The following is a 12,336-nucleotide window of genomic DNA, read 5'->3' as shown; positions in this document are numbered from 1 at the left end:
ACCGAATTTCTGAACATGCAAAATAAAAAAAACTTCATAAAACCTGACAAAAGTCTTCTCTACACCTTCATACATGCACACATATTCTTACACCATGTGGTCCTGTGACCATTTGTCAAAACAGGATGTCTCACCTTTAAATGGTGCTTGATAGTGACTCCCACACCTTACTGGACTGTTCTGTGGCACTTTCTCGACCTTTCTAATTGGTTGTAATCACAGGGCTTAAGAAAACTTTCTGTTGCCTAAGGGTGCTGTAGAGGGTTAAACATTATGAAAAAAAAAAGAGATCATAATAAAGTGCCATAACATGTAGAAATAGGATGGACTTTCTTTTTGTGCAGACATTTAACTTTTACTAAAGAGTTAAGTTAAGATTAAGATATTAAGATATGAAATGACTAGTAATACTAAAGTAGTACTAAATTAAAGACTTTTATTGACGTCATATAAGTGTCTCAAGTCAAATTTTAAATGCAATGCACATATTGTATATAACACTACACATCAATAAGGCCTTATTTTAATGTTTTTTCAAAAATATACATACTTTAAACTACCTTAAACTTACTTTACTTTTTCTATAATTGGAATAAACCATTATGTCTGTAACATACAGATTCTTGGAGGCAATGTAAATTGGATTCATTTTATTAAACAAAGACAATTACACATATAGCAAGGAACACGGATAATGTCAAGTAACACAAAACAGAAGCAAGGGCTCAATACATTACAATATCATTGTACAGTTCAAGTTTTGCTATATCACGTTACCATTTAATGATGTTTTATTAACAAAATTCGGGAGGAGCAAGTTCAGATAATTAACCTAATTAGCACAGGTGGAGAGCATTCAGTTAATCAACTCAACCAATGTCAAAAGGTATAAATTCAGCAGACTGACTTCCGTTCATCTGAGAGTTTATCAGCATCCCTCCTCCACCCCATCTCCTCACTTATAGTTCTATCTACTTTTACCACACCGGGGGGAGTACTCTGGGTTCGGGCCAAAATTCCGAGCTCTGAGCCCTCTCCCCGGACAGCACGCCAAATACGCATAACTTTACTCTGTTTAATTATATGGATATGTGAACTCGTGAAATACAGATTAAGGCACATCACCATGACTGACTGAACATTTTTAGCAATGCTTAAAATGAATTCAGCTCGAATTAAACAGCTTGTCTATTGTTAAAAAGACGGTATGTAATGCAGGTACATCGCTCCACTCAAAATATACACTCTTTGTAGTTCTACAGAATTCAAAGGGGTCGTCCTCTGGAAAGGGCCAATCGCGATCCCACTCATCGTCAGAAACGTTTCTGCTTTGAGACAAAAAATCCATTTTGGATTCCTCATGGGGTTTCATCAACTTAATGAGGTTTTGGTCATGAAGTGACATGTTCCATAAGGGTTAATATGGATACATTATCACCAGGCTTTATCACCTTGTACCGCACGTTTGGGGTCACACCATCCCACTTGCGAGCTCGGGGGCGGGGAGTGCGAGAATTTAAAGGGGAAGCAGGCGGAATCGGCGCATTTATAATGATGCCCCAAAATAGGCAGTTAAAAACATGAATTAAAAAAAAAATCTATGGGGTATTTTGAGCTGAAACTTCACAGACACATTCAGGGGGCACCTTAGACTTATTATATCTTATATTACATCTTGTGAAAAAGCATTCTAGGGCACCTTTAAACTGACAGCAACCAGGGATGAGTATTCAGTTAAAATCATATACAGACCGATAAATAAAATGCTACCAGTAATCTTGATAGTCTTTATAATGTGACTAAGACTAGTGAAGGGGGTAAAATGCCTATCACTATAGATCAAGTGTGGATTTCTGTATGCAGTATAACACTTTTATTAAATGATGTTTTGCAGTGCTTTCTTAGTTACTAGGCCTCTTGAATTTAGATCTGAGAATTTATTGTGCTCACATAATTTGTACAAAGATGATGTTTGAGATGTATCAATAGCTTTACTACAGTGTGTAACTTTGTTTTACCCTCCTCAAAATGAATGAAATCATAGCTTTCAGCGCAATGGTTAGATATGTCTCAGTTGTAATCCTTTCAAGCGCAAACAACCAGACTTCATTTTCGTGTTGACGTTTCATGCAATCCCACATCGAAGAGATGGATAATTGCACTACAAAAACTATCCATTTATTTTCTTTGTAATTGGGCCCTTTGCATTTCTGAAAATATAACTGTATAAAATATTCTCATTTAGTTTTTGGTTCACATATTTTCTACAAAGAACATGTTTGGCTTTTATCTGTAGGGGAAAAAGCAATGTCAGTAAGCTATATATTTAATATCTATTTATTTGAGTAAAAAATAATAATCTAATAAAATTGTTATAAACAGTTGAGACACACTTGTACACTGGTACATCTATTTAATGTCATGTTGGTTGCTAAAATCTGGATTCTGATCTAAAGCATTACAAAACCTTCAAAAATGGTGTGAGCAAATATTGTATAATACATGTTGAAAATGTGTATAAATACATGTTCACAAGTGAAAATGACATTCTTTTTCTTTGTTTAATATGAATCTTCATCTGGATCTTTGAATCGCATGATTGTAACATATCCAAAACTTTAAAATAAGTCCTATTCCAACACCACGGAAAATATTTTTTGTCTAATAGTCTATCAAAAGTAAAATAATGTGTTATCTGGTTTAGTTGTATTTAAAAAACAAACACACAAAAACATTTTTCTTAAAAACATTGTGTCAAAAGAATTTGGTAACATGATTCTCTCGTTTCATCATGTATTAACTTTTTATTTAACACGCTGATAATGGTAGCATGAACCTAGAAATAAAATTCTTTAAAACAAAAAGAAACAATGAATGGCATTGTGTCAGAACAAATGGGTATGAATATATGTTTGCTTTTAACTTTTTATTCATACTTTAAAACAAGATTATCTTTTTAAAAAAATTATTAGAGTATTTGATTTTTGGTAAAACTATCTTACATAGTAATGTGTTTTCACACATTGTCATGAACCTTTGGCCACCCTTAATGCGTTCATTGTGTGAGGAACTGTTGGAGTATAGTAATCCCTATTTGTTAAAACAAAACAATAATGTTGACAAATGTTTTTTATCTTTTTACTTTATATTTACTAGGAATTGAAACTTTGTAGAAATAAGAAAAGTAAATCATATAGATCTATGAGGCTTAAAAAAAATATTAGATTACATGTGAGGTTTTTAAACATATTTAACAGCAAAGATAGCTTCAAGCACAGAGTCTGATGTGGGCATGCCAGGTAGGGGATTTGGATTAATTTTTGGTTTTTAAGCCCAGTTAAATATTCTCAAGAGACCCATTGATCCTGAAGTCACGTCTCTGAAAGACCTCGGAAGTGTAGATTAACTAATGTGTAGATGAAAATTGTTGTTTTGTAAATAACACAGTTGATATAAATGACTACTTGTAGGGTGTTTAACACCCTAACAGCCACTTGTTGGGGGTCAAGGGGCTTGTGTCTTGCTAATGTTATCTCTCCCAAAGGTTGCTCAAGGGGGCACCAGACAGGCTCAGCACAGAGAAGTGACTGATCTGTAAAGAACAGGCAGGTTCAATATAACGAATAGTAGCCTCGTCCAGGCCCTTCAGAAAACACGCGTTAAGAGTTGCATCTGGCCAGCCCACCAAGCAAGAAAGCTCAGAAAATTCTGGTTCAATATAACGAATAGTAGCCTCGTCCAGGCCCTTCAGAAAACACGCGTTAAGAGTTGCATCTGGCCAGCCCACCAAGCAAGAAATCTCAGAAAATTCCTCCACATACATCTCTAGCAGACGACCGTCCTGCCTAAGCCTCCACAGACGCTCCTCCGCCGGAATGCAGGTCTTGGAGAGCACGGGAGAAATCGGGTGAAGGAAAATCACCATCGTGCTGCTGTGTCCTTACTGTCTTGGTCTGTCCTTCTGTTATGGGTAGTTGCAAGCAAGAGAGGATGCAGGAATGAACATCAGCAGCAATAGGTTTATTCTTCAAACATAACATATGAACAGAACAACTACGCCTTTAAACTAACACCAAACAACATCAAGGACAGACAAAGGAGTGCAGGCAAGTGAGTCCTATAAAGGGAGTGCTGAAGATCAGGTGCATATCACCTCGTCCGTACGATTTTCAGATAAACTCACTCATGACGTGTGCGTGGACATACGATCTTCCGACCATCAGAATTCGCACCGTGTACGCCCCGTTATCACTCCTGTGGCTCATTATTGTAACACGAGCACATCAAATGCGTGAGCAGGAATCTTTCAGCTCACAGGCGGATTCTGGACGCGCACGCGCGCTTTCACTTAGATATTACATGTGCGTGCTCAAACTTTGTCCTCCTGCATGTGCAGCCATGAATCTAGAATTGTCTTCTCTCCAGGATTTAATGTTGCCAGAAGCACAACATTATGTGGGCACCCACCTCCAGAAACATTAATTGGCGCATATGCCAAGTTTGCCAACACCTGTAAATAAATATTTACATGGTGTAGTAATTGTAAATTTATCCCCACCCACAAGTTCCCCACCCTCAGGTATATGCCCCCCCCCAAAAAAAAGTTCTTGGGGAATTCAATGGAGGCGGTGGCGGGTTCGTGGGCAAGGAGCTCTGGTGGTGCCGGCAAGGCAAGGAGCTCGGGTGGTGCCGGCAGGGCAGGGCTCTTGGGTGGCACCGGCAGGGCAAGGAGCTCCGATGGCGCCGACAGGGCAAGACGCTTGGGCGGCGCCAGAGTGGTCTCTGGGGCGGCCTCTGGGCCTGGTGCGGGCTCTGGAGCAGACTCAATGGCTGGAATGACCCCTTTGTTCGCTGACACTGAAGGGGCGGCCATCTTGCCCATGGGCACTGGTGAAGTGGCCATCTTGTCCATAGCATCCAGTGAGATTGCGTTGCAACCGGCGAACTTGAGTGCGTAGCGACCGGCGAACCTGAGTGCGAAGCAGCCTGCGGGCTTGAGTGTGAAGCGGCCGGCGGACTTGAGTGCGAAGCGGCTGGTGGGGGTTTCGGAATGCCAGCTGCTAGTACTGAAGTTAACGGTGGATCGTCTACACTGGACAGCAACCCTCTCTGCTCTCGGACAGGTTCAGAGACGTGACGTGACTCTAGAAGGTTACTGGAGATGTAGCGGGGTTCTGGAAGATCAGCAGAGACATGACTTGGCTCTGGAAGATCAACGGAGATTTCTCATGAAATTTCTTTTTGTTTAGCATAGATGGTATATGGAGTAACACAACAATGTAAAAAAAAAAAAAGCTTTTAAAAAAAAAGATTTTTCTGAAAGCTTTTAATGATTATATTTCATGATAAAGTTTAGGTATAGACAGCGGGGACATGTAACAAATGCTATTTTTTAGTGTTCTGAGCAGTTTTTAATAATGTTTTAAATTATATATTTAAAATTTGCAATTAGAGTCATGTTCATGACATTTTGCTTAATAATAAAATGTATTTTAGAGTTAATTTTAATTCATATTTATACATACAATGTCCTGAGGACAGAAATGTTACCCAATCGGTGGAAAGGCTCTTGTGCTAATTTATAGTTCCAATTACTTTACTGCTATACTAAAATGTTTAGTAGTAGCTACAGAGTACATACTCTTGTCCAAACTTTTGGTCAATATTTCATAAATAACCAGCTTTCTTACAAAATCTTTTATAACCTAACAAGCCATAGTCTAAGTGGATTTACACACAAATAAATTTAACTTTACTGTAAATTTGAACTATATATTATGAAGTGCAAGTTATGAAGTTGTAATCATCACATACAGCAGGTAAAGAGACCAGTAGAGGGTGATGTGTGTTAATGGGGATTTTGTAGAAGGGCTGATGCTGCATCAGATGAGTTCACGTGTCTGTACATGTCATTTTTGTGTGATGCCTCCAACGTGAAGTCAAAGCCTATGACAAAATGAGGAAACAGATATGAGCACAGACAACAGTCAGCTGCGTTGGTTAACAGCCAAACGAGGTGTTAATCATTATGTGCTGTCTGCTGGGGAAGTCTCCAAACCTTCTTGTAAGTAAATCGTTATTGACATTTAATTTTTTTTATATTTTACTTTTATTTTTTGTGTTGATTTTAGCATTTACCCTAGTGAATAGTGGTTGACTTGAAGTTCAGTGTTATTTCCAATATGTATGTATACACATACACACACAACTTTATTACTTAAAAATGCCTTGAAATATTGTCCTCTCTTGCTATTTATGCTGTTTTAAATAATAATAATGCATATTATCATAGACAAGTTATATATAATATAAATAGATCCTTTAAAAGAAATATGAAATGTTTCAATGAAATGTTCTTAGAGATGTTTTAAAACAATTTACACACATTGCATCACTTTCTGCAATTCTTGAGAAAATTATATTGCTAAAACCTGTCTGTCTGATACTTTTTCTGACTATTGCTGTTCTCCAAACAGCAGATCAGTCTCAAAGTTTAGACCTGCAAGATGTCGAATCAATCTGTGGAGGGGATTTACCTCAGCTCTCACATGGAGAACATCCTGTTCTCAGCCTTCTACATTGTCATCTTCATCCTCTCAGTCCCGAGCAATGCCTTGGCACTTTGGGTGTTCTGCCACAACACCAACAACACCCCTTCCAAAGTGTTTCTGAAGCACCTGGCTATAGCGGACATGTCTTACGTCTTGGTGCTCCCCATGCGAGTGATCTACCACATGTCCGACGGTCACTGGCCTCTTGGTGAAGGGGCTTGTCGCGTGGTGGGTTTTCTGTTCTTTGTCAATCTCTACTGCAGTGTGTACTTTATAACCTGCATCAGTGTAGACCGTCTGGTGGCTTGCGTCTTACCACACAGAGCTCCGAAACTGAGAAAGGCCAAGTATGCCAAAGTGGTCTGTGCGATCCTGTGGGTCATGGTGACCATTTCCATGATGCCTGTCCTGTTCTCCAAAAAACAAGTGACTCAATGGCAGAATGTCACAGTGTGCAAACAGCTGTACATAGAGAAGTCCTCTAATCCCACCGGCGCTGTGGTGTCCACTGCTGTTGCATTCATGATACCTCTGGTCACCCTGAGTGTTTCTTACATTCTCATATTTTTCAAAATCAAACAAATGACTTTTCAAGAAAGAATGCCTGCTCAGCGCAAGGCAATGAGAATGATCGTACTTACAGTGCTTAACTTCTTGATTGCATTTGTGCCCTATCATATCCACCGATTTGTCTTTATCATACAGCATGATGACATGTCAAGGTCAGAATCCGAAAGACAAATGCTGCATTTGGGAAACCGAATCACCTCAGCTTTAACATGCATGAGTGGCGTGCTGGATCCTGTCATGTACTTCTTTCTGGCTAGAAATTACCAAGCGACCCTGCTGCAGCTCTGCGGTAGAAACGCCAACGAGGAGCAATCCACTGCTTGATCAGATGAGAAAGCCAATGATATCTTGTCAGCTGTTAACTACCAGGCATAATGAAGCTCAGTATCTGTAAAACAAATGTTTAAAGTTAAAATAGTAGAAGTGGAAAAAGTATGGCTAATAATTGATGATCATGACCACATTCATTTAGAAACTCACGATGTGCAGTATGAGTCATCAAGTGTGAAACTACCATTTGCAGAATACAAGATGACAATATCTCATATGACATACATATGACAATGACATGGTTATCTTTGTTTATTTAACTTTTTTCATGTATCAATATTTAATGTATCATATATCATTTTTGTGTAGGCCCTACAGCTACTTTTAGTAGAATAAATAAATAAAATGATACAATTTTTTCAAAATCTCATCTTCTAATGTCTTTGCAAACACCATTGTTGCAGTGTTTGTTTCTTTGATGTCATTATTATTAGTATTATTTCATTTGAATTTTAAATTTTTTATTTTAATTGCATTACATGGTTGATTGTTCCATGTACATTTTGACCATTTCATTTCCAATTTGGAAAAGAATAGCAGATGGCTTTTTTCTGGGTTTGTTAAAAAAATTACAGCTCAGTATGAAGTGTCACTTTCATCTGATTGGTTAAAATGGCTTATATGGCACCATGAAGAGTTGGTACAGCACTGCCAGTGTGTTACGCTTTAATAAAACATTGTCACGAAATATTTGTGGTCCCACTTTATATGGTGGCCTTATCTACTATGTACTTACATTTAAATTAATCATTTGATACAATGCAATTATTGTGTACATACATGTTTTTACACTGTACTTATATTTTTAAAAATACCTGCATGTGATTACATCTGTAATTAATTTCTGTAATTACATTTATAATTACACTGTTGACCCATACCTTACACCTTACCCCTACCCTTAAACCTACCCATACCACCAAAGCTTTCCCTAACCTTACCCGTATCCCACCTCAATTGCAGCAAAAGTGTTTTGCAATTCAATATGAACCCAATAAGTACATTGTACTTATTTTTTGATGTAAGTACATAGTAGTTAAGGTCACTTAATATAAAGTGGGACCATATTTGTAAACCACAAACAAAAAAGAGGTTATTCTTTTATTCCTATCATTAAGACGTACACTGATAACATTAATGTTTTTGTTTGGTTGTTTAAAATGCAGGTCACAAAGTCATAAAATTAAACTTAGCCTACCTGAGTTGTGCATATTTAGCTGTAGGATAGTGACAGAACTTTTTCGGATAAATAAGTGAGCTTTTGCCACTGTTCCCTTAACGCTGGGTTCTTTGGGAAGCAAGGTTATCTTTCCCTCACAACCAAAAACACACTTCTATTGTTGATTTCGTGGTCTAAAAACAAAGTGACAAATCTTTCTCGAGCAAGTCCTGTGCCGAAGACTTCCGTAACCTGAACGAAGCGTGTTGATGGGCGTCCTCTTGCTCTCTCGCTCTGGTTAATGTGCGCTCGCGCTCTTCCGGTAGAAGTGCCCGTACAAGGAATTCTGCCCTTTATTGTGTAATAAAGGGCCATACTCGAAAAAAAAGTTTGTGAGAAATCTGAAGACTATTTTTGGCACAGAAATACTCCGTTACACATCCAACTCGTTTTTTTGAAACTTTGGCCATGTTTAACATGAGAATCCAACTCTTTAACAAGTAAGTCTGACTTAAGTAAATAAGTAAGAATGCATGAAATAGCATTAGACCACCCTTTAAGTAAGGTTTATATAAATGGGTTTGCGTGACTAATCAAAATGTAACATGATAAAACAATATTTAATGTTATCCGTGTTATATTTTATCTGCAACAACAATGTGAACTTATAAAGAGCCGTTTATTTCTCAGCATGAAAGATCCATGACTGGCAGATCAACTTTGTTAACTTGTCACAAGATGATTGACAGGCCAGTTTATGGTAACTATATGCAACAGTGCGTTAAAGACGCAATTTTAAGACGTGATAGTATGTTAAAAGCTTGGCTGCATCTGAAATTGCATACTCTCCAGACTAGGTACTTATTTTGAGTAAATATACTTCATGACCACTAAAACAGTACGTTCTATATAGTATGAGTGTGTGCAGTATGAATGTAATCTGGAAGTAGGCTACATTTGCCATGCTGTCATTATCATGTGACCTACAGCAGCAGTTAAGTTGCTTCACTGCCATTCACAAATTCTCTCCCATGACCTCATGGGATAGTAAATCTCGCAGGAAGAAGTAGGTCATCCGGGTACATTTTGCCTACTCTTTTATAAGTACTGTGAATTTTTTATTTCATCCATTAGACTAATAAATAACAAAAAAGAGCCATTAATTACTCACCCTCATGTCGTTCCACACCTGTAAGACCTTTGTTCATCTTCGGAACACAAATTAAGATTTTTAATGAAATCCGAGAGGTGTTTTTAGTAGAAGGTATAGGATTTTTTAGGTAGAGGTTTTTGACGTAGAACCTGGAAGCGCTGGACGTAATTTAATTAATTACGTTGCTTTTGTATGGGAAAAAAAACCTCTCGGATTTCATTAAAAATCTTAATTTGTGTTCCGAAGATGAACAAAGGTCTTACAGGTGTCGAACGACATAAACAGCGTAGCTGAAAGACAGGGGGAGAAGATATTATTGAATAAAGTCTTTATTTTGCTCACAAAAAGTATTCTCATCACTTCATAACATTAAGTTTGAACCACTGCATTCACGTTGACTATTTTAACTATGTTTTTACTACATTTCTGGACCTTGAATGATGGTAATTAGCTATGTTGCTTTCTATGGGAGATAATTATTATTATTATTATTTTTTTAAATCAATTTTTGTCATTATGATTGTTCATTGTAAGAGATACAACCATGCTTCATTTCCCTAATCTTGTATGTATGTATAAGTTCTGCAATAAAACTCTTCTGATACACACTCAAAATCATGTCGTTTTTCTTCAGAAAAAGAGTACATACTTTTAAAGCGAAAACGCTTCAGGTTCACTTTTTGGTCACACTGTGGACCCATAGAAGAAGGCGTGCCTAGTAACGCGGTTGTCAGGAAGACAGTGGGGCTAAAACGTGTGCATCTGTATGATTTGTTTACCTTTTGCCTAATATGCCAGCAGAGTTTATTAACACGTTATTTGTCGACATATATTTCGGGTCTTAAGATCGATATCAGTTTGTCCAGGTTCATCGTCCTGGATCTCCTTCATCCTCTCGGTTGGGTGGAGTATTTTTCTTCACTCTGTTGCGATTCGTCCCGCCTGTCGTCTCCAGGATGACCGCAGGGTTTAAGACTGCAGTTTTAAGGTGATGTTTAAGCTTTAGTTTTCTTTTAAATATACAGTTATAAAAATATGCAGTCAATAAAAGTCTAGCACGTGTTTGCTTTTGTTGACAGTGTAAGGAAAAAGTAGTAAACTGCGTGCTAACCTTTTGGGATATTTACATCGTAAGATATTGTCTGTTTGCATAACTTCGTCACAACGTCTCATAAATGTTTCCATCTTATTATAATCTTATGTTTAAGTGTGATTTGGGTGTCCAAATATTTTTGGTGCCACTGTACTTGCATGGGAAATATTTCCATTACGTTAACTTGCTGAATAAACTATGGACTTTCTATAACATAAAAAAGAGTTGATGAATGCAGTGCCTTAACCACAAAAGAGATGTTTGATGTAATATGATAGATGATATCTCCTCAGATTAAGCAAAACAAGACCTGTCAGCCCTGCTGCTCTACTGTTTTGATATAAATTTTGAAATCATACTTAAAGTTAACGATTAAATTTGTCAGCAGCACTGATTGATTCCTTTTTCCAACAGAACCATTAGTGCACATTCTGGAAGAGTGATCTAACTGACAGGCGTCTCATCAGTTGCTATGGGTACGGCATCCTCTCTGGTGAGCCCTGGTGAGGTGATTGAGGATGCGTACGGTGGTGAGGGAGGAGAGGCATGTGAGATACCGGTGGAGGTGAAGCCAAAAGCACGTCTGCTGCGGAGCTCCTTCCGCCGCGGGCCTCGTGTCATTGGTGCCAGCTTCAAATCCACCGGATCGGTGGAACTGGAGTATGCGGCAGAGTATGAGCGCCTCAGGAAAGACTACGAGATCTTCAGGGTCAGCAAGAACAATGAGATCGCCTCGATGCAGAAGAAAGAAGCCAAGCTGGATGAGGAGAACAAGAGGCTGCGTGCTGAGCTGCAGGTTTGAGAGAGAATGAGATAATCTGACCTTTTTATGTGGGTCAATGACAAATAAAAATGGTGGGCAAAGAAAAATTATTTAAAGGTGGGGTAAGCGATATTTCAAAAATGCTGTTGGACATTGTTGATGTTTAAAAAAAATCCAAACAAACACACCCCTCTCTTCATTGCTCCACCTCCAAAATTCACCCTCCAATCCTAACCACCATGCACCGAGTCGGTCTCGAACCCCGCTCGCCGAGTGCACTAACGCTAAACAGCGCATTCTCTATTCTCTGCAGTGCTTCCCACAGGTTTGAAATATACTTGCGGTGGTAGCCGGGTGAAAAATTCTCCTATTACCCATGGCACAAAAATGGTCTACTACATGTGACAAACAAATAATGTGTGATTTTTAACAGTATTTTTATTTATTGAAATTAATTTTAATTACATAGCATACTATTACATTTAATTACATACTAATATTATGCATTGTAAATTATGCAAAATTACAGCATTTAAATGGTTCTCCTTTTCCTATGTTCTTCTTGCTGTCATAGTGTCTCTCTCAGTGAATGGGACACAGATTTTACTAGTAAAATTTATAAAATGAATAATATATGTGTCAAATAATGTTCTTAGTCTTTTCTTCCTGTGGGGGAGACTACAATAATTTGCTATGAATTAAATGGAAATCAAATTA

At 37.9% G+C, this 12,336-nt stretch overlaps 2 protein-coding genes and 1 long non-coding RNA gene across 4 annotated transcripts in view; 2 read left to right on the top strand and 1 right to left on the bottom strand.

Annotated features, from left to right (window-relative positions):
* Positions 1-635: 635 nt before the first annotated feature.
* On the bottom strand, positions 636-6,669 carry LOC125258274. The gene is made up of 3 exons (XR_007182572.1): positions 6,537-6,669; positions 5,815-5,946; positions 636-5,204 (listed from the first exon to the last, which is right to left on the bottom strand). It is a non-coding gene; the product is annotated as an uncharacterized LOC125258274 (long non-coding RNA).
* LOC125258273 (uracil nucleotide/cysteinyl leukotriene receptor-like) lies at positions 5,921-7,805 on the top strand. 2 transcript variants are annotated; one of them, XM_048175169.1, is made up of 2 exons: positions 5,921-6,064; positions 6,477-7,805. In XM_048175169.1, exon 2 carries the CDS (start codon positions 6,507-6,509, stop codon positions 7,443-7,445), a length of 939 nt encoding a protein of 312 aa, XP_048031126.1. In that variant the 5' UTR covers positions 5,921-6,064; positions 6,477-6,506; the 3' UTR covers positions 7,446-7,805. The 2 variants fall into 2 exon arrangements, with proteins under 2 accessions (XP_048031126.1, XP_048031127.1); XM_048175170.1 differs by having other exon boundaries at positions 5,942-6,064; positions 6,480-7,805.
* A 2,655-nt stretch (positions 7,806-10,460) lies between these two features.
* nphp3 (nephronophthisis 3) overlaps positions 10,461-12,336 on the top strand; it is a 38,950-nt gene continuing 37,074 nt past the window's right edge. The window contains exons 1-2 of the mRNA XM_048174795.1: positions 10,461-10,751; positions 11,271-11,652. Coding sequence (XP_048030752.1) covers positions 11,329-11,652 — 324 coding nt within the window. The 5' untranslated portion in view covers positions 10,461-10,751; positions 11,271-11,328. The remainder of the gene's footprint in view (positions 10,752-11,270; positions 11,653-12,336) is intronic.

Source organism: Megalobrama amblycephala, linkage group LG22 (genome assembly GCF_018812025.1).
Source record: "Megalobrama amblycephala isolate DHTTF-2021 linkage group LG22, ASM1881202v1, whole genome shotgun sequence".
Lineage (NCBI taxonomy): Eukaryota > Metazoa > Chordata > Actinopteri > Cypriniformes > Xenocyprididae > Megalobrama > Megalobrama amblycephala.
Note: the sequence above shows the minus strand (reverse complement) of the source record. Positions and strands in the feature narration are given on the sequence as shown.